Genomic DNA, 17,149 nt, shown 5'->3' on the forward strand with positions numbered 1-17,149 from the left:
GTATTTCTTGATTCAAAACTTTATTTTCGTAATCATGTCAATTTTATATTATCTCACTGTATTAAGTTGCTACGTTTAGTATGCAGCGTAACCTTCAAGTTCTCATCTCTTGATTGTATGTTCTTATTGTCATGTGATTACGTGTGCTTATGGACTGCTTTTGGACTGGTAATCGGATTTGTTGGACTCTTTGTTACAGCGCGTGGCTACGCTCTACATTACACACACAGTCACGTCTTCATTTTGTCGTTGGTTTCTATCGGCTAATAAAGACAGACGTTCCCCTACCTCTGGGTTCCCGAACTGTCCCCGGCCTTAGCTATCAACTTCCCACAGCAACATCTCACAACGACTGAATGGAAGTTCTCTAACTCAATTCACCAACCGACTCTTAACTTCTTCGCTCCACTCCACTCACTTCTCTTGCTTATAACATCTATGCACGGACCGCATAGAAAATATCTGTCCTCTGTTGTAGTGCAACTGTTGCCGTGGAATTGTTGCGTTAGTGTTTGTTGACGGAGCTGTTACTTAGAAAGGGTTGTTGTGCAGCTGCATATTTTGATTTGTTGTTGCCCAGCAAGGTGTCTGCATAACATTATTTCCTCATTTAAGTTCTTTATTCCATTGTTGCATTCCGGGTACGTCCGTCTTCTCCTCTATCGTCCGTCCTTCAGAGGCTCCTCTTGCCACATTGTCCCTTCCATGTCTTCTATGTTTCCCTCAGACATATTTTATAACTTGTACTCTTAATTATTAATTATTAACGTATTCCTTTGTCCAATATTGGTGTATGCCATATATATTTTCCCCTTGCCATTGTATCATGGCTGCCAATGGAGCACTAAATAAATCGTTATTTTCTAAGCGGTAAATATTGCCTAGTTTTGCATGTATGTGTTTATTTTGTTTGTGACTATATTAATATTGGCCTTTTGGTTGTTGAACTGTTATAGATCATTGAAGGTCGCAGTGCAAGAGTCGGATTGTTATGGCCCACCCCTTACACATTCACTACCACTCCCATTACCACCACCACCACCACTACTACTACTACTACTACTACTACTACTACTACTACTACTACTACTACTACTACTCTTAATGTATAGACTGTCTTGTTTTCTATTTTACTCGTATGTGTTTTGCTGTCGTTTCTTTCTTATTACTCATGCTAACTTGGTAACTGGATTCTGGGCTGTTAATTTCGCATGTAAATAAGAAGTGACTTGGATTATTATTGTGCGATTCTTTGCCATCTTTGATTCTACGTTATGTGCGATACTGGAGAGTCTTTTCTAGAGTATTGTCGCATGTTTCCTATGTAACGCGACAAATAACTTCAAGCAGGTCTCGGATTTGTCGAATGTTAATTAGGCACTCGCTTTTACACTTACACAATTCACAGGGTCCCAATTATTGTCACTTCTAATGTCCTCTAGATGCTTCTTTGTCACTATCACAACTCTCGCTTCTCTCTGTCAAGTGTTCTCTGCGACTGAGAGATTCCAACTACGTAACTCGTCTCAAAGTCAAAGTCAAAGTCACATTGCGACTGACGGTCAGGCAGTCAGTACGGTCTTGTTTCTGTGGGGCGCCTTCTCTGACGAGAGGACGGGTCTGTCTTTTGTATATGCTGCTGGCCCTTGCCAGCGTAATCTTACTCGCGTCCCAGCCCCTTGGGACTCGCGACTATATTTTACTGTCTCAGATTTGAGACTTCCGTTTTCGTCGCCTCCTACGACTCGCAGGGTCACGGTGGATGTATTCCACACGGGGTAATCCGTAACTCGTTTGGTGCATTGAACCCTCTAATATAGGCCTCTCGTAGACCACACAAATAACAGCCTATATTGTTGGAATGTGTTTAACGACCGATTGCATAGCAACGGTCGCGGCATACTCCATAGAAAACGCGGCACTCCCATTGTTTCCTTGCGTGTATTCGGTCGTGAGGTGTTTCGCGGTCAGGTACCTAGCAACGCTGTGTCCATCCACGTTATATTGCTTCCTTCTAAAGGGAGCCTAACGGTAAATCCCTTCCTTTGGTGTTCATCTTCCGGGCCCTATCTCCGCCTCTTTCTTCAAGTTTGCTCGTCTCGAGCAGCTTCATGGTCCAGCGTTCGTTGATCCCGTCGTATCACATTCATTCCTCTATTTTTCTCTCTCTCATTCACTTTCGCTGGGGTGGCCGGTGCTTCTACGTTTCCGGCTCCTCCTCGATGCGCTGTTCCATTTTTCCCCGTTTCGGAGGGGGTCGGTCCCTCCACAGGGTCCAGTCCTTGTTTTGTCGATCCGGAGGACACAGACACCTCGACGCTGTGGAGGTATCGGCGTCCTCCGAAACGGAAAAAAGAAAATGGAACAGCGCATCGAGGAGGAGCCGGTAATGTAGAAGCACCGGCTTCCCCAGCGAGAGTGAATGAGCTGAGATGTTCGGTAAAATAAAATAGTCTATTGCTTGGCACGAGACTTACCGAAACATGTAATCTCTTGTCTTGCAGTAGTTTTCAGAATTTATATTTTTACCCTTGTGTTTGGTAGAAGAGTTGTCTCAGAGGGATGTCTAAAGTGAGATCTATGAAATAAAGCTCTTTTTCAAGCCATTTTATTCCTCCCTTCACTCTCTCGTCTGGTTGCGATGGCATGAGATAAGGTACATAAGACTTTAGAGTCCATTTTTATCTTCCGTCAAAATTGCAACACTTTTACATTCTACACTTCAACACTACAGGTTTCGGCTTCAAACGGCCATTTTCAGGCTATCTGATGATGGCGGTTTGAGGCCGAAACATGTAGTGTTGAAGTGTAGGATGTAAAAAGTGTTGCAATTTTGACGGAAGATAAACAATGGACGCTAATTTGAACAATTGGAACGGTATTGTGAAATACAGAATACATAAGATTTATTAAATGAAAAAAATAATAACCGTAGGAAATTACAATTCGGTTTAATGCACAGACCAATCGATTTAGAATCTAGAAAGTAAGTGACCGTGCAGCGTCAAGATGATTAATTATATAAAGACGTTTGACGTCACATCCTCTCAATTTTTGGAAAATAAATGTTCTCTCTGTCGGAAGAGAGACCTCTGTTGGGAGATAAATTTGGGTAAGGCATGAAACTTACAATATGCTCACAGCCAAAGAATGGGAACTGTGTTCACTGATGACTCTATTCCGATAGAGAACAAGTAAAAACGGATCAGCAGCGTCTGTTTCTCCAAAGCACCAATGTTCATATGTCGCTACAGCGTTAAAATACTATGCTATTGAATTCACTATTGATGAACGGTTTTCGAGTTGTATGAGGAAGATTTATATGATTACACGTAGCTACAAGCATTACGTAGGCGAATAATAGAGATAGTCGTAATTTAGGACAAAATCAATTATCTTGTTTCAGTGCAGTTGTATGTGAGAAGAGCGCAGACAAAGAAAATCATTAGCTCCATCCATGACAAAGTTATTAGGCCCATGTAAGCCTAATTATATTACTGTTACATAATATATAGTCGACTCGTTTATTTAGAGCATGGAACTGTCGAAATTTAATATTCAAAACCTAAAATATTTTCTTAATGGAATATTGTCATGCAACTATACTTACATGACAATAAAAGCCAGACATTGTAATGATTGTGAAAAGCCAATAGAGATTAACATTATGGCAGTGCATGTCTTCCCTTCGTGGCAAGTGTCCATTATGGAGGGGGGGGGGGGAATTATTTCCTTTCTATTTATCTTTATGACCATCTTGTTGCACATCGAAACGTTTGTGACTACCACTCAAAGATAAACCAGCCACCGAGTAGAGGATGGGCAATAATGTATGAAGTTACTCTGTTGACATTTCAGCGAACAGTGCGTTCAATTAAACAGATCTTTGTTGTCAGAGCGGAAGGATGGAGTGGCATAAAACTGTAAGTACATTGTATTCCCTTATGAACATGGAAAAGATGGAGAATTTATCTTCATGATTGAAAATATGTAAATATTTTCTTACGTAGAATTGTATCGCCAATGTCATGATGCCTTGTAGTCCTGCGAAAAACAGTTTTCTTATTCAAAATATCGTTTCTATCTACTGGGTTGAAGAATTTGTAATCCAAGCAAGAAACCAGGATGAATCAGGCACAAGCAGAGCTCGTCAACTTATACTGGCCTACACGGCGTCTTAACCCAGAAGAGAAAAATTTTCGTTGCAACAGAGCGAGAACCTCAAATCCAACATTTCTTCTCTGTTTGTGTTAGTAATACAAATATTGTGTTTACTTGCGAGATCTTTCTCGGGAGGTCCGGCAGGACGCTGCTACCTCTTAGACAGGCGTACCCGTAACACGTATTTTCACTCAACGTCTGCGATATCCAGAAAACTCCTTGAAGACCATTCCTGTTGCATGAAACGAAACAGCTGCATGCTCGTATCATGCTGTAGAGCAGAGGATGAAAATTTTGCCATTACATTCGCACTGTATGCAATATATTTGCACGTATATGTCTGACCGTCACATATTTTGAATTTTTGTACGACGATATTTATTTGTGTGTCAAATGAAGGACGTCGGAGATGTAAATAATTTGAAAAGTGCTGCACACATCAACGAATTTAAATACCTGTAAATGGACGGTATTAGTTTTCAAAGTACATTTTAAGATTATACAGCGTGACAAAATTTAATTAAAACGAGACATATTGCTTCTCTTTTTGGACATTAATATTTGAGATATAAAATAGCACGATAATATTGATTGTAAGTAAAAACAAGATTCAATTAATAATATTTAATTTTAATGTTGATTGACATGTTGTTAAACCCTAAGAACAATTGGATCATAATTGCTAGCCAGGAGATACCGCATCGATAACAGAAAACATGACCATCAACTTTGATATAATTCATTATCCTGGTATACTATGTACTTTAGAACGAGATGTGATTAAAAGTCTAACTGTATATAGTTATGAATATACCCCTGTGGTAATTTATACCTTGTTGTAACATAACCATAAATTGTTGTACGTAAACAGTTGTAGGTATGACGATAATATACAGTGATTTAAATGTAATTTTACATCACATAAACACTCTGTATCTCGATACAGAACATAGTTCTGTTAATGCTGTTGAGTGAATTTATCTCTGTTCAGTCATAAAACCATAAGAAACACATCAATACACATGTGGAAAGAACATTTTTTTTTTAATTTATGTAAGTAACTGAATGTGTCCTGAAACAATATTGTCACGTGCAATAGTGACCACAGACCCGGTTTTGGATCGGTGAGTCAATTTATAGGATATTCATTTGTTGTAACTACAAATAATTATAAAACTTTCGAGATTTCTCTAATTATAACACATAAATAAAGCCTTTTATATCTGCTTTAACCAGTCGCTGCTAGGCAATAGATACAAACAATGGCTATTCCTCTAAAAAGGTTTCCCTATCCGTTTCCTGGCAACGGATTTTAACACAGGCACTATAAGTGTCACACTCAATGTATTTATCTGCAGCACTTATAAAGCCTTAAGCTCATACGTATAGTCCTCACTGGCCGACATCTAATTATTTTTCAACTAGGAACACTGACTCTCAACTTCTAGTCAAATTCGCTCCAATCCCACAGCTCACAGCTCTTGTTATATAGCCGCGCCATGGACAGCATAGAAAACCTCTTCCATTCAGAATATCTGTGTAACCTAGCAACCAGTCACAGCGCGTACACCATAACAATCGATTCCCTTTTATTGTCACGTTCTTAAAAGGGAAGGTGTTTACCGGCCGTCATATAGAGAAGGCAGTTGTTCTACTGTTACCTGTATTCGTTGCCGCGATAATGTTTACGGACATTCCTATATTGTTATAGAAACGGCCCATATGTCACATTATTTATGGGTGCCATAATTTTTTTATTTATTCATTGTTATACTATAGCTATATCTGCGTCATTAAATTTTCATTCGCAAACTTTCCCTAGGACACGCATACATTATCCTTGTTTAGTACAGTAATGTACTGTCACAGTATGTCTGCATGCACAAGGGCTGTTTCAAATTGTTTTCACCACGCCACAGCTTTCCAGTAAGTAGTAGGAACCAACGGAATACTTAATGAATACACGAGGGCAGCACGTAGGACTGATTCGGCATATTGAAATGCCTTCCATAAATTCACGACGCCAGATGAACTGAGCAGAACTGCAGGGCTAACGGAGTGCGTGACCGAAGAACGCACTCAAGTGGGGTGGCACCCGTACTTCTCATTCTGGAAGTGCTGAATTCAAAATCTTTTCCCGGAGGCAGACCATGCTCTCTAAGATGTTCGTGGTTTCTCTCTGGCATTCGAGATGTATTACGGGATTGTACCTAAATTGTATCGCGGTCGTTTCCTTCCACCTACGAATTCTCTTCAGTTCACCATTCGCCTATCATCCTACCATTCCAGATTCTGGATATGGCCTGAGGTACAGAGAATATCATTAGAAAAATCACAAATAGATAACCGAAAGGTACCAGACTTTGGGGAATTATTATACCGTTTTACGTAGCGCAATATGTGAGAAAAATGTTAGTACCGTGAGGACTATTAGCAACTCTAAAGATAATTAAACGCACTTTACTGACCGTGTACTTGTTTATGTAATGATGATTTTGAAATGTAGTTTTGTATATAACCCTATGACGCGGAAATGTCTTGATAAACAGGATGGAGGTAAGAATTTCGAGTTAAGTAAAATTTCGACATTTGACTAGAGGAGCTGCGGATACCCACGAGAGCTGACACTATGATAGGAACTAACCTATCCGAGATTCTGGCAGGGTTCCCCCACAATAAAAATATGTGATATTTAAATTGCACGAACCTGCTCGTTAAATTACTTGTTACACGGAATGGTAGGGCTGAACCCTTCTTGAGAGGCCGCCAATTCTGCAGCTACTTAAAAACTTTCCAACATTTTATGGAAACCGAAGGTTCATCACCGTGATCACATGAGCATTCCACAGGTTCCTATCCTGAGCCAGATCAATCCAATCCATACCATTTCATGCTATCTCTCTAAGATATATTTTAATATTGTTCACCCAACTATTTATTGCTCTTCCAAGTGGTTTCTTTATTTCCGGCTTTCCCATCTATATCCTGTATGCATACCTGTTCTCCCCCATTCGTTCTACATGCCCTGCCTATCTCATCCTCGCAAAGTAGAACTATAATAATTATATATATCTACAATATAATATAAGTATGTCGAATTTCCTTTCGTTTCGTGTTCTCCAACACAAACTTCACTCTTATGGCAGATATGGGAATCAACAGACCATAACTCGAAGCAAAATAGAGTATGTACTTCACAAAGCTAATAAAGAAGGGGCCTGTAGATTATATTTCCCTTTTATTGTCGTATTCACGCCAAACACATCAGGAACAGGGGTGTTCTAGTGACACTTTCTTATTTTGGAACTGACATAAACCTTATATCTTCAGAAATAAAAATTAAATATCCGGAAAACTTACATGCAGAACAAAATACACTTAGTACTATTCAAATTTTCAGGTAACTCCCATACTACATTGGGTTCTGCTTTTATCAACCGCACACCCAACGAATTGTCTCCTACGGATTGAGGAAGGTAGAGATCACGGACTGGAATCATTTATTGGAAGGACAATGCACGAATTATTCTCCGACTTCTGGTGCATAGAACTAAGGACTCTTGGTTCCAAGTCAAAGGAAATTACAGCAGAAATCTATCAAGTGTTGAGGTTACCAATAACGACAGTTATAGATAAGAAGTGTAAAGGACATGCTATCATATCAGACACTGAAATGGACATTTTAGAACTAGCCTCCAATAGAAATCCAAGTTCAAAAAATCGGTTGGTAATCTTGGTTTTAAACGCCGTTAACTTACTGCTGGATCATTCAAATATTTTTGGCGAAGCCGATGTGATAGTCGTCAATGCTGACAAGATATATCGCTTAACGATGTCTGCAATGTATCGCTATTTTAAAGAAGTCACTAGCGAGATTGATCTCTTGCCCGTCAAGACTACTTCCCTTCCCGACCTCATGGGGCGCACTTTGCAAGTAGGGACATTTGTCTGTGCACCCTTCTCATTCGGAACAGCTGGGAACGTGAGCAGTGCAGAAGCAGAAGCCATCACCGACGGTGAGTTTCCTACTGTCCTCTTCTTTAAATACTCACACAAGTTAGGTCGATTTGAGGAACACTTCTTATGAATATAGGTGAATTGATAATACTGCTCCATTGATTCCTAAACATGAACGGGTCACTTTGAAATAAAGTTGAATATATTACAAACAAGGACACTTTTTCCACTTTCTTAATTCAAGCATAGATGTTATCTGTGAAACTGAAAATGCAACAATGGAGTAATAGTAAAATTAACTGTCAAATTGAGACTTTTGGTATAGGGTCTGGCTTATACCGAATTAGTGGAAGAGTACAAGTAGCTTTTTAAGAATATGCAGAATTGTCTCATATTAAATATAACCTAAAATCTTTATCGGTTTTAAGGGTTTAGAAAGGAATAAAGTTTCAATTCTGTAAGAACTTCTTTTACAAAGGCATACAAAAACTTATTCCCCCCTACGATAAGCGCCTCAATTTCGGCTGTAACTACGTTCAGAAGTAGCTTAAGTGTGTAGGTATTTCTTGTACATTTCTCTAACATAATTTTCTCTTGGTCATTGCTTGTTTTTTTAATAGCTCACCAAGCAGTCTCCGTAGTCTAAGAGTAACGTTCCCACCTCATAACTCAAGGTACGGGGGTTCAAACCCGGCGGAGGTCGTGGAATTTTTAAGAGCGGAAAAATTCAGGGAAAAAGTCCTCCGGGATGGACTTTAAGCCGTGGGTCCCGTGTCGTAGATTTACGGCATGTAAAAGAACCTCATGCCTCTAGGAGGCCTCTGAGCTAAATTAGGCCAAAAAGTTTCCCGTCCAAATGCTTTCCAATACCTCCGATAGATGGGGAAGTATTAGGTACCACTGCCAGAGGAGGGACTAACTCGCTGACAGAAAGGGACTAACTATTAGATACCACTGCCAAGTAGAGGGTAGAAACCTCGCTGGCAGAAAGGGACTGATAGCGAGCACCAGTGTCGATAGGGGATGGAGACGGTAGAAATTAAAAGGGGGATGTACAAGAGACTATCAGCCGCGGTGCATGGGGAAACCCACCCCCTCAATACTGAATCACTGAAACAGCGCACCAGAGGAAATTTCCGAATAGCCCTCGTACTTCTTTTTCCATATTTGTTATATTTAAACATTCTGGATAGTCTGCACATCACTTTCTCTGTTCCTCTTTCAATGCACATTACTTATAGTTACACTAACGGTTGTTCACCTATTTTTGGAAATTTACTCTTACACACATTGTCCATTAACATTTTATGTGTAAGATTTGAGGTTTTCACGGCGGTGACTATGAAGAAAACAGTCTTCTGGGATTTGGCACTGTGTATATGTGGTGTTAACCGACGATTCGGAGGAACGTATCGTCTCCATCTTCAGGGTTCTCACGGTCTCTTCGCCTGCGGATTTCTTATTTTTTTCCTTCTACCTTGAAGATGGAGGCGATACGTTCCTCCGAAACGTCAGTTAACACCACATAGACACAGTCCCAAATCCCAGAAGACTGCTTTCTTCAACATTTTATATGTCCTCAGGATCTCTTGATGGAATCGAGATGCTGGCGTTCCTCGAACTCTCAAAGAGGCTTAATTTCACATGGAAATTACACGAACCTTCTGGAAACTGGGGTCACTTCAACAACGGAACTTGGAGTGGCGGATTGATTGGAGGATTGGCTTCGGGAGCCTTAGATGTTGCCTTCTGCACCTTGTGGATTACCGAAGAGCAGATGACTGTAATGGATTACGTGGTGCCATGGAATCAGATATGTAACACCTTCCTTGTTCCTCGGTCAGGTGTGACACTCACTTGGCGTTCCGTATTTCTCACTCTGGATGGTAAGGTTTGGGCAGTGTTGGGACTTTCTGTACTAGCCACATCGCTGGCACTATTTATCCTCACTCATCTGCATCGGGTGACTCTTCAACCTCTTGTTAAACCTCACAGTGAGTTCTCGAGTTTTAGAAACAAATGTATAAGCAATTTACATTTGCCTAACACTCATATATATTTCAATAACTTAGAAGCCACGGTCTCACGGGCTATCAAATATGGATAGTAGAATCAGGCAGACTAGGTCCGAAGAAGGTTTTCACCTATCATTTGAAGTTCCCTGTCAACCGTCGTTCTATCAAAGCTGCACATTCTATTACCTGAAGAAAACGACGTTGCCAGTTAGTGAAACTCACAAATCTTTAGAATTTTATATTTCAAGTCATGTGACCAAAAATGGGTACAGTGTCATAATAGCGTATAGAAAATTATACGTAAATGTGAGACCGAAGCTTCTGAATTCATATGAGGGAAGTCATCACTGATACTGTTAACTGTAGCGAACGAACGATAAAATGCATGTTTTTGACAAAGTATCATGAACAGTTGACACTTGACAGACCGAAGTTGGGTCATAGGATAATATTCAATTATAAATTCAGGTTACAGCCATGAATAATTACGTTATTTAACTCAGTAAATGTCGAAGAGCATGGTGGAATATTTGAGTTATGGGTGTCAAATTATACAACAAAATAAAAAATGAATAATTACTTCATAAATTTATTCTCATTTATTGTTTTCGCTTGATGCTACATCCCCAATTTGGACCTAGGTCTAGCTCCATGAAACTCTCCGTTTCACTTCGGTTTACTAGATCTTAGTCATCCGGTAGCACATCTTGGGCGAGTTGGCAGCTCGTCGTAAGGCCCCTATCTGCACAAAAACACAGAAAAATGCATAGACACACAAACACTAAACATCCATACTCTGAGTGGAATTTGAACCTACGATTCCGGCTTCGAAGCAAACGAAGACAGTACATTCCTTAGACTGTTCGGCTACCGTGACCGGCCTCATTCATTTAGAAAATATTAAAAATAATAACAAATAGCAAATAAGATGTTACCATAAGCATGACAAAAATTTCTATCATGACACTATGACCATCATTTCTTGGACGATGTTTAACTTATTATAGTAACTGGTTCTTGTATTTTGACATGTGAATCCCCTCAGGTTATGTCTTATTATCTTGGCATTGAGCAGAAAAGAAAGGGATCCTGCAGTTACTTAGTTGATGACATGCTTTTACGTACTTCTCCAAAACAGAATTGTATAGAGAATATTAAAACGTCGTGCTCCACTAATTTTTAAATTATAATTCAATCTCGTATATGACACTTTCTCGAAGGGAGCTCCAGACAATGGAACATAATTTTGTTTCCCTCCATTTGCAGAATACGAGCGCCTAGACACCAGTTTCGTGGAGGTAGTTGGGATGCTGGCTCTCGCGTATTCTCCATCTCCAGAGAGGATACTGGGACCCAGCCGTTATGTCATTTGCTGGTGGTTTGTGTTCGCGATGTTGGTAACAACAGCCTACTCCTGCGGCCTCGCCTCTCGCTTGACTTTACCACAAAACAACCCCCCTTTGGACTCGGTTAAAGACCTGGTCGAAGCCGGCTTTCATTGGGGACACACTTATTGCCCTACGGTCGACATTATCTTCGATAAGAATGTACATACCTTTAGTATACATTGTCTACACCAGACGTTTTTCCACGCACAGTTACCTAAACTTTATTCTTGCTTCATGATTATCATTAGTAGTTTTATAAGAGCAATAAATTTGTTGCCTTGAGGCACTCATTGCGAAATGCGTCATGGAAAGAAAACAAAGTGATCAAGTTATTGCAAGCCTACAATTTTACAGCTTTAATGTACGCAATTGCAATTTTTATAGCCTCGGTGGATGGATAAATATGTGGACATACGGCAGAACGATTTGTACTTTGGACGGAGAAAATTTTTACGTGTTTTCTTTTATAAATTTTATCAGGAGTTAATAATTTTGTGACGTCTCTTAACAAAAGAGAAAGAATATTTACAAACATAATGTTATATACTCTTAAATTATTTAATTTTCTCAAAATATACTGAATTATAAAGCATACATATTAAGATTGTGTGAAGTCCCTAGGAAACATATCTGATTACACAAATAATTTCAACATGCCTCTACTTTTAGTTTATTCTATTTGGAATGGTTTCGACATGCCATAGCGTGCCGCGTATTTGATTCTCTGATAGGGGCCTGAAATTAGAATGACCTCATTCGATAACATTGGTGTGTATGGAGTGGGGGAACAATTTTGTCCAACATTTCCTCGGAATTTGAGTGATAATAGGTGAAGCAAGAGATTCTGCTCTGTTTACATAAAGTAGTTAAAATATTATTATAACAAATTAGAAAATTAATGTACAGACTCATATCAGACTTAAGTGGTTACTACTGAAATACTTTATAATTAAATTATTCAGTCATTTTTGCTAGGATTTGAATGTTACGAAAATCGGCAAAATATCTCTCAGAATTTATCGTCCTGGTTTTTAAGATAACTAAGAAAAACACGACGTTTCGGAAACTGGATCTGTTTCCGTACTCAGGTGAGGGAAACACCTATTCTGTTGGGTCCCTTAGAAAGATCTAGGACGTCGTGTTTTTCCTAGTTATCTTAAAAACCAGGACGATGGATAAAGTCCGAAAACCCAATATCTCTGTGTGTTATACACCATCGTCAGAATCCTATAGTAACTATCCCTCAGAATATTGCAATAAAATATGGTATACTTTATAAATGACACTTGAAAGTCAGTCAATATAAAAAGGGAGATACATTTTTAAAGGAGAACATGAATTTACCCAAAAAAACATTATGTAGAACTAAATATATTTGATTTTTTCTAGTCTACTTTATCTGTCATAGAGGAATTATTATAAATCTCAATTTATTTTCAACAGAATCCGTGGCATGAGAAGTTCATAGAGAGGTTCGTGATACTGGACGATACTGATCACAGTTATCTCCTGAAGCGTGGGAAACACGCAGTGTTCGGCTACAAGCTCGATGTGGGTACAAATTACTTCTTGGAAACAGAACGGGTCGAGGCGGACGACTGGGAGTCTATGCGTGTGATGAAGGAATGCATGAGTCGCTTCTTCATATCTCTGGGGCTTGCCAAGGATTCTCCGTACACAGCTGCCTTCAATGAAGGCTTAATTCGACTAGAAGAAGCCGGTATCATGGACAAGTGGCAGAGAGACGTGTTACTGAGGCGAGGCAACCGTAATATCTCGTTTATGCTTCAGGAGAAACGTAGTGTCATAGATTCGGCTGGACCGCTGAAGCTGTCGATGGCTAACCTGCAGGGCGCTTTCATCATATTGATACTTGGGAATACTGTGGCTACATTTATATTTATATCAGAGGGAGCGATGAATAAATTGTATTAAACTAAAAAAAAATATTATTTTATACACAAAATCAGTTCAATTGAGATACCCCACAAAAATTAACATTAAAATTACAGTACAGAACTATTAGGCTTATTTTGGACTCTATCCATTATCTGGTACATAGGAGACAAAAACCACAACGTTTCGGAAACTTGACCTGCCTCCGAAACGCTTTGGTTTTTGTCTTCTATGTACCAGATAATGGAAATAAGCCTAATAGTTCTGTACAGCATACATCATCGTCAGAATTCTTTCAAGTATATTAAAATTACAGTACTTATTCACAAACACTACCCCAAAAAGTTTTGAATCTTTTACTGCATTGCATCACACGCTTGTGGGAAGTATAATGACAGAAATTTTTATGAAACTGCTGCATAATTTAAAAAATTACATCCTTCAGAAGGGGCGAGAAGCAGCCCCAACTTCACAACTGTCACATTATGCGAAGAATCGGGCAACTTGCGACGTGTTTCATGGAAGACAAAAGCAAATTCCTAGGCGCACACCCATCGCACTGACCATCGATATAAATGATTCTGTAAGTAATTTCGCCAGGTTGAAAGTGCGAGTGAATTGAGGCGCCTACAAATGTGCACAACTATTCAATCGGAAACAACGCTACCATGATACCTGAGAAATATTTCTTTTTGAGATAGGACTTACAAAAGGGGAGGAAAGTAAGCTTCAAATCGCATTAAACAATGTGAGATTTGAGGTTTCACAAAAATTATTATGAAGATACAATTAGCACGTTCTTCAGAATCGTTGGTAAACTTTTACAAGGGTACATGGCGTCATATCCCAGAACACAGGACTTTCCATAGTAATCAAGTTTGGCCGATCCTGAAGCTTATTTTAGACGACTGTGTATATCAGTAGTTTTGGTTGCAACAATGGGAATATCTTTCAATTAACGTATTGACGCATGTATAGGCCGCGTGCGTGTATAGGCCGCAGCACAATTTTCAGACAGAAATTATAAAAAAAATAATTTTCTTGGAATATTATTTCAGGAGTATTACACCCTGTATTACTAATTAAGAATAATTTTTTTTTTAAATGAAGTGTGATTGCGAATATTTCGAATATAAGCCGCACCCCAGTTTTCCTCTTGAATTTTTGGCAAAAAAATGTGCGGCCTATACATGCGTAAATACGGTATCTGGGCGAAGGTTCTCGTGGTTTCTCAACATTTACATTTTTTAAAACTGTTTCATTCAATACATGAATCAATTACGGGTACTTAATTGACTGTACAAGAAAATGGGAAGATGTTAGATTTGCCTACTATAATTTCAACAATACTGGTATATTCACGTAAGAAATTCTCTGCTCGATAGATAAATATGTCACTGAAGCAAGTGTCTGGGTGTTCTTTGTGCGTTGTCATAAACCTGTAAATTGCAAGCTCTCAGGTAGATGCAGAAGTTTAATGATGTAGTACATATTTAACTCTGCAGCCTTTGCTGCCATAAACCACCATTCTTAATGGAATTAATGTAAATAAATTAAATCTCTAAAGGATATAAATGAATACCCGTCGGCCTCTCTGTCCATCATAACCAATTAATGGTCTTCAAGAGGAAAGCAAGATCTGTTATTCAGTACGGTTATGATTTCGGGGCCTCAACAACCCCGAAGCTGGAGAACCACGTTTATTGGTTTTCTGTTGTCGGTTGACTCATTATTGAAATATTATAAGAAATTGAGGCTATTATCGTTTCCATTTCGAAACTTTGTATGATCGGACTGTCGCTATCATTTATGACTGCAAATTAAAGCATGGAAGAACTTCCGGGATCGTTATAGTGATGGTAAGTTCAGAAAAATTCATTGCTTCACTGAGAAGTTATTAGGAATCGCAGATATATAGACAAATATAGACATAGATGCATGATGATGACATAAAAATATATTTGCATATAAAACAAGATCACTATGCTATAATTATTTAATCATTGAAAATTTATTATAATATTTAAGAGGAAAAATATATCATTTTACGTTTAAAGTAACAAAGATAGCTGAGACAGATATCCATGGAAACTCTTTTCAATATGATTTAAAACATAACATGAAATAACGTGCTATAAATATGTTCATACTACTCAGTACAACCATCTGATTCATTATATTAAATTTCATTGGTAAACTGAAAACTTCCATTGTTCTGAACGCCAAGATACTTTTAAGACCGATATGGAGGGTGCTTGGCCGGTGAAGATAGCCGAGTTTTGTAAGGCATTTACTGTCTTCGCTTCTCGGAAGCCGGGATCGTGGGTTCGAATCCCACAAGGTATGGATGTTTGGTATGTATTTATTCTGTATTTGCGTTGTCCTGTGTTTAGGTAGCGGCCTTGCGACGAGCTTATCACTCATATAAGGAGCTCTACCGTTTATAAAATGATCATGAAATTGAAAATCAAAGGCCAGGGCTCAAGCAGGTTGTAGAACCCGTGAAAAAAAGGAAGGTACTTGAAAAGATGTCTTAATATGCTGAAAGGGTATCTCAGTAACCTATTTGTGCAAATTTCTCCAAGAATCACTTCGGTGGAGGGGATAACCTGCAGGAGCAACACGTACACTTTCGTGTTTCTTCAGTGAATCAGGCCCAATAGCGGAATTACAGTGCCCTCCTTTACACACAACAAGAACAAGAGCAAAGCTAATATATTGCAGTACAGTGCTACGTTTATTGGGAGTAAAATACTCAAATATTGTTATCTTATTTTCTCCGAAACGGAACAAGATATTCATCTTCTATTACTCGAGTTGTAGCCCACAAATTATCACTATAAAAAAAACTTGTGCATGATAACTACGCCATATCACGAACGTTGTCGTATAGTGTCGGATAACAGTCCTGTAAATTTTATAGACTAAATGTTCGTGATTATACAGAGTGTAACTTAATGGTGCGGGAAAACTATGGGTAGAAGTTCCACATATCAAATCAAGAAGAATGTCCATATCAACATATGTCTGGAAACACTTAATTTGTGCGTAACAGCTGAAAGAATATTTTCTTAACCTATTATATTGTTGTAAGATTTGAGGTTTTCACGGCGGTGACTATGAAGAAAGCAGTCTTCTGGGATTTGGCACCGTGTATAAGTGGTGTTAACCGACGTTTCGGAGGAACGTATCGCCTCCATCTTCAGGGTAGAAAGAAAAATATAAGAAATCACGGTCTCTTCGCTTGCGATTTCTTATATTTTTCCTTCAACCCTGAAGATGGAGGCGATACGTTCCTCCGAAACGTCGGTTAACACCACTTATACACGGTGCCAAATCCCAGAAGACTGCTTTCTTCATAGTCACCGCCGTGAAAACCTCAAATCTTACAACAATATAATAGGTTAAGAAAATATTCTTTCAGCTGTTACGCACAAATTAAGTGTTTCCAGACATATGTTGATATGGACATTCTTCTTGATTTGATATGTGGAACTTCTACCCATAGTTTTCCCGCACCATTAAGTTACACTCTGTATAATCACGAACATTTAGTCTATAAAATTTACAGGACTGTTATCCGACACTATACGACAACGTTCGTGATATGGCGTAGTTATCATGCACAAGTTTTTTTTATAGTGATAATTTGTGGGCNTGTTCCTTGAAAACCTACAAAAATTTGTTGGTTTCTTTAAAATGTAGGTCAGATGCCGGGCTCGACCCTTGGCT

General features: G+C 38.9%; 2 protein-coding genes across 2 annotated transcripts in view; one reads left to right on the top strand and one right to left on the bottom strand.

The window, feature by feature from the left end:
- Positions 1-7,993: 7,993 nt before the first annotated feature.
- LOC111867773 (glutamate receptor ionotropic, delta-1) lies at positions 7,994-13,456 on the top strand. Its single transcript, XM_023857921.2, has 4 exons — positions 7,994-8,177; positions 9,702-10,112; positions 11,400-11,680; positions 12,965-13,456. The coding sequence occupies exons 1-4, from the start codon at positions 7,994-7,996 to the stop codon at positions 13,454-13,456; spliced, it is 1,368 nt and encodes a 455-aa protein (XP_023713689.2).
- LOC111867781 (slowpoke-binding protein) overlaps positions 10,737-17,149 on the bottom strand; it is a 274,904-nt gene continuing 268,491 nt past the window's right edge. The window contains exon 12 of the transcript XR_004513370.1: positions 10,737-10,875. The gene's annotated coding sequence lies outside the window, so the exon portion shown is untranslated. The remainder of the gene's footprint in view (positions 10,876-17,149) is intronic.

The sequence above is a fragment of the Cryptotermes secundus genome, unplaced genomic scaffold (genome assembly GCF_002891405.2).
Source record: "Cryptotermes secundus unplaced genomic scaffold, Csec_1.0 scaffold116, whole genome shotgun sequence".
In the NCBI taxonomy this organism is placed as follows: Eukaryota; Metazoa; Arthropoda; class Insecta; order Blattodea; family Kalotermitidae; genus Cryptotermes; species Cryptotermes secundus.

Bases quoted from the DNA above. Each gene is read 5' to 3' on its own strand.
- LOC111867773 (XM_023857921.2), top strand. From the start codon at position 7,994: ATGTCTGCAATGTATCGCTATTTTAAAGAAGTCACTAGCGAGATTGAT. The intron at 10,113-11,399 runs GTGAGTTCTCGA...CTCCATTTGCAG, and splicing joins ACCTCTTGTTAAACCTCACA to AATACGAGCGCCTAGACACC. The intron at 11,681-12,964 runs GTACATACCTTT...TATTTTCAACAG, and splicing joins ACATTATCTTCGATAAGAAT to AATCCGTGGCATGAGAAGTT.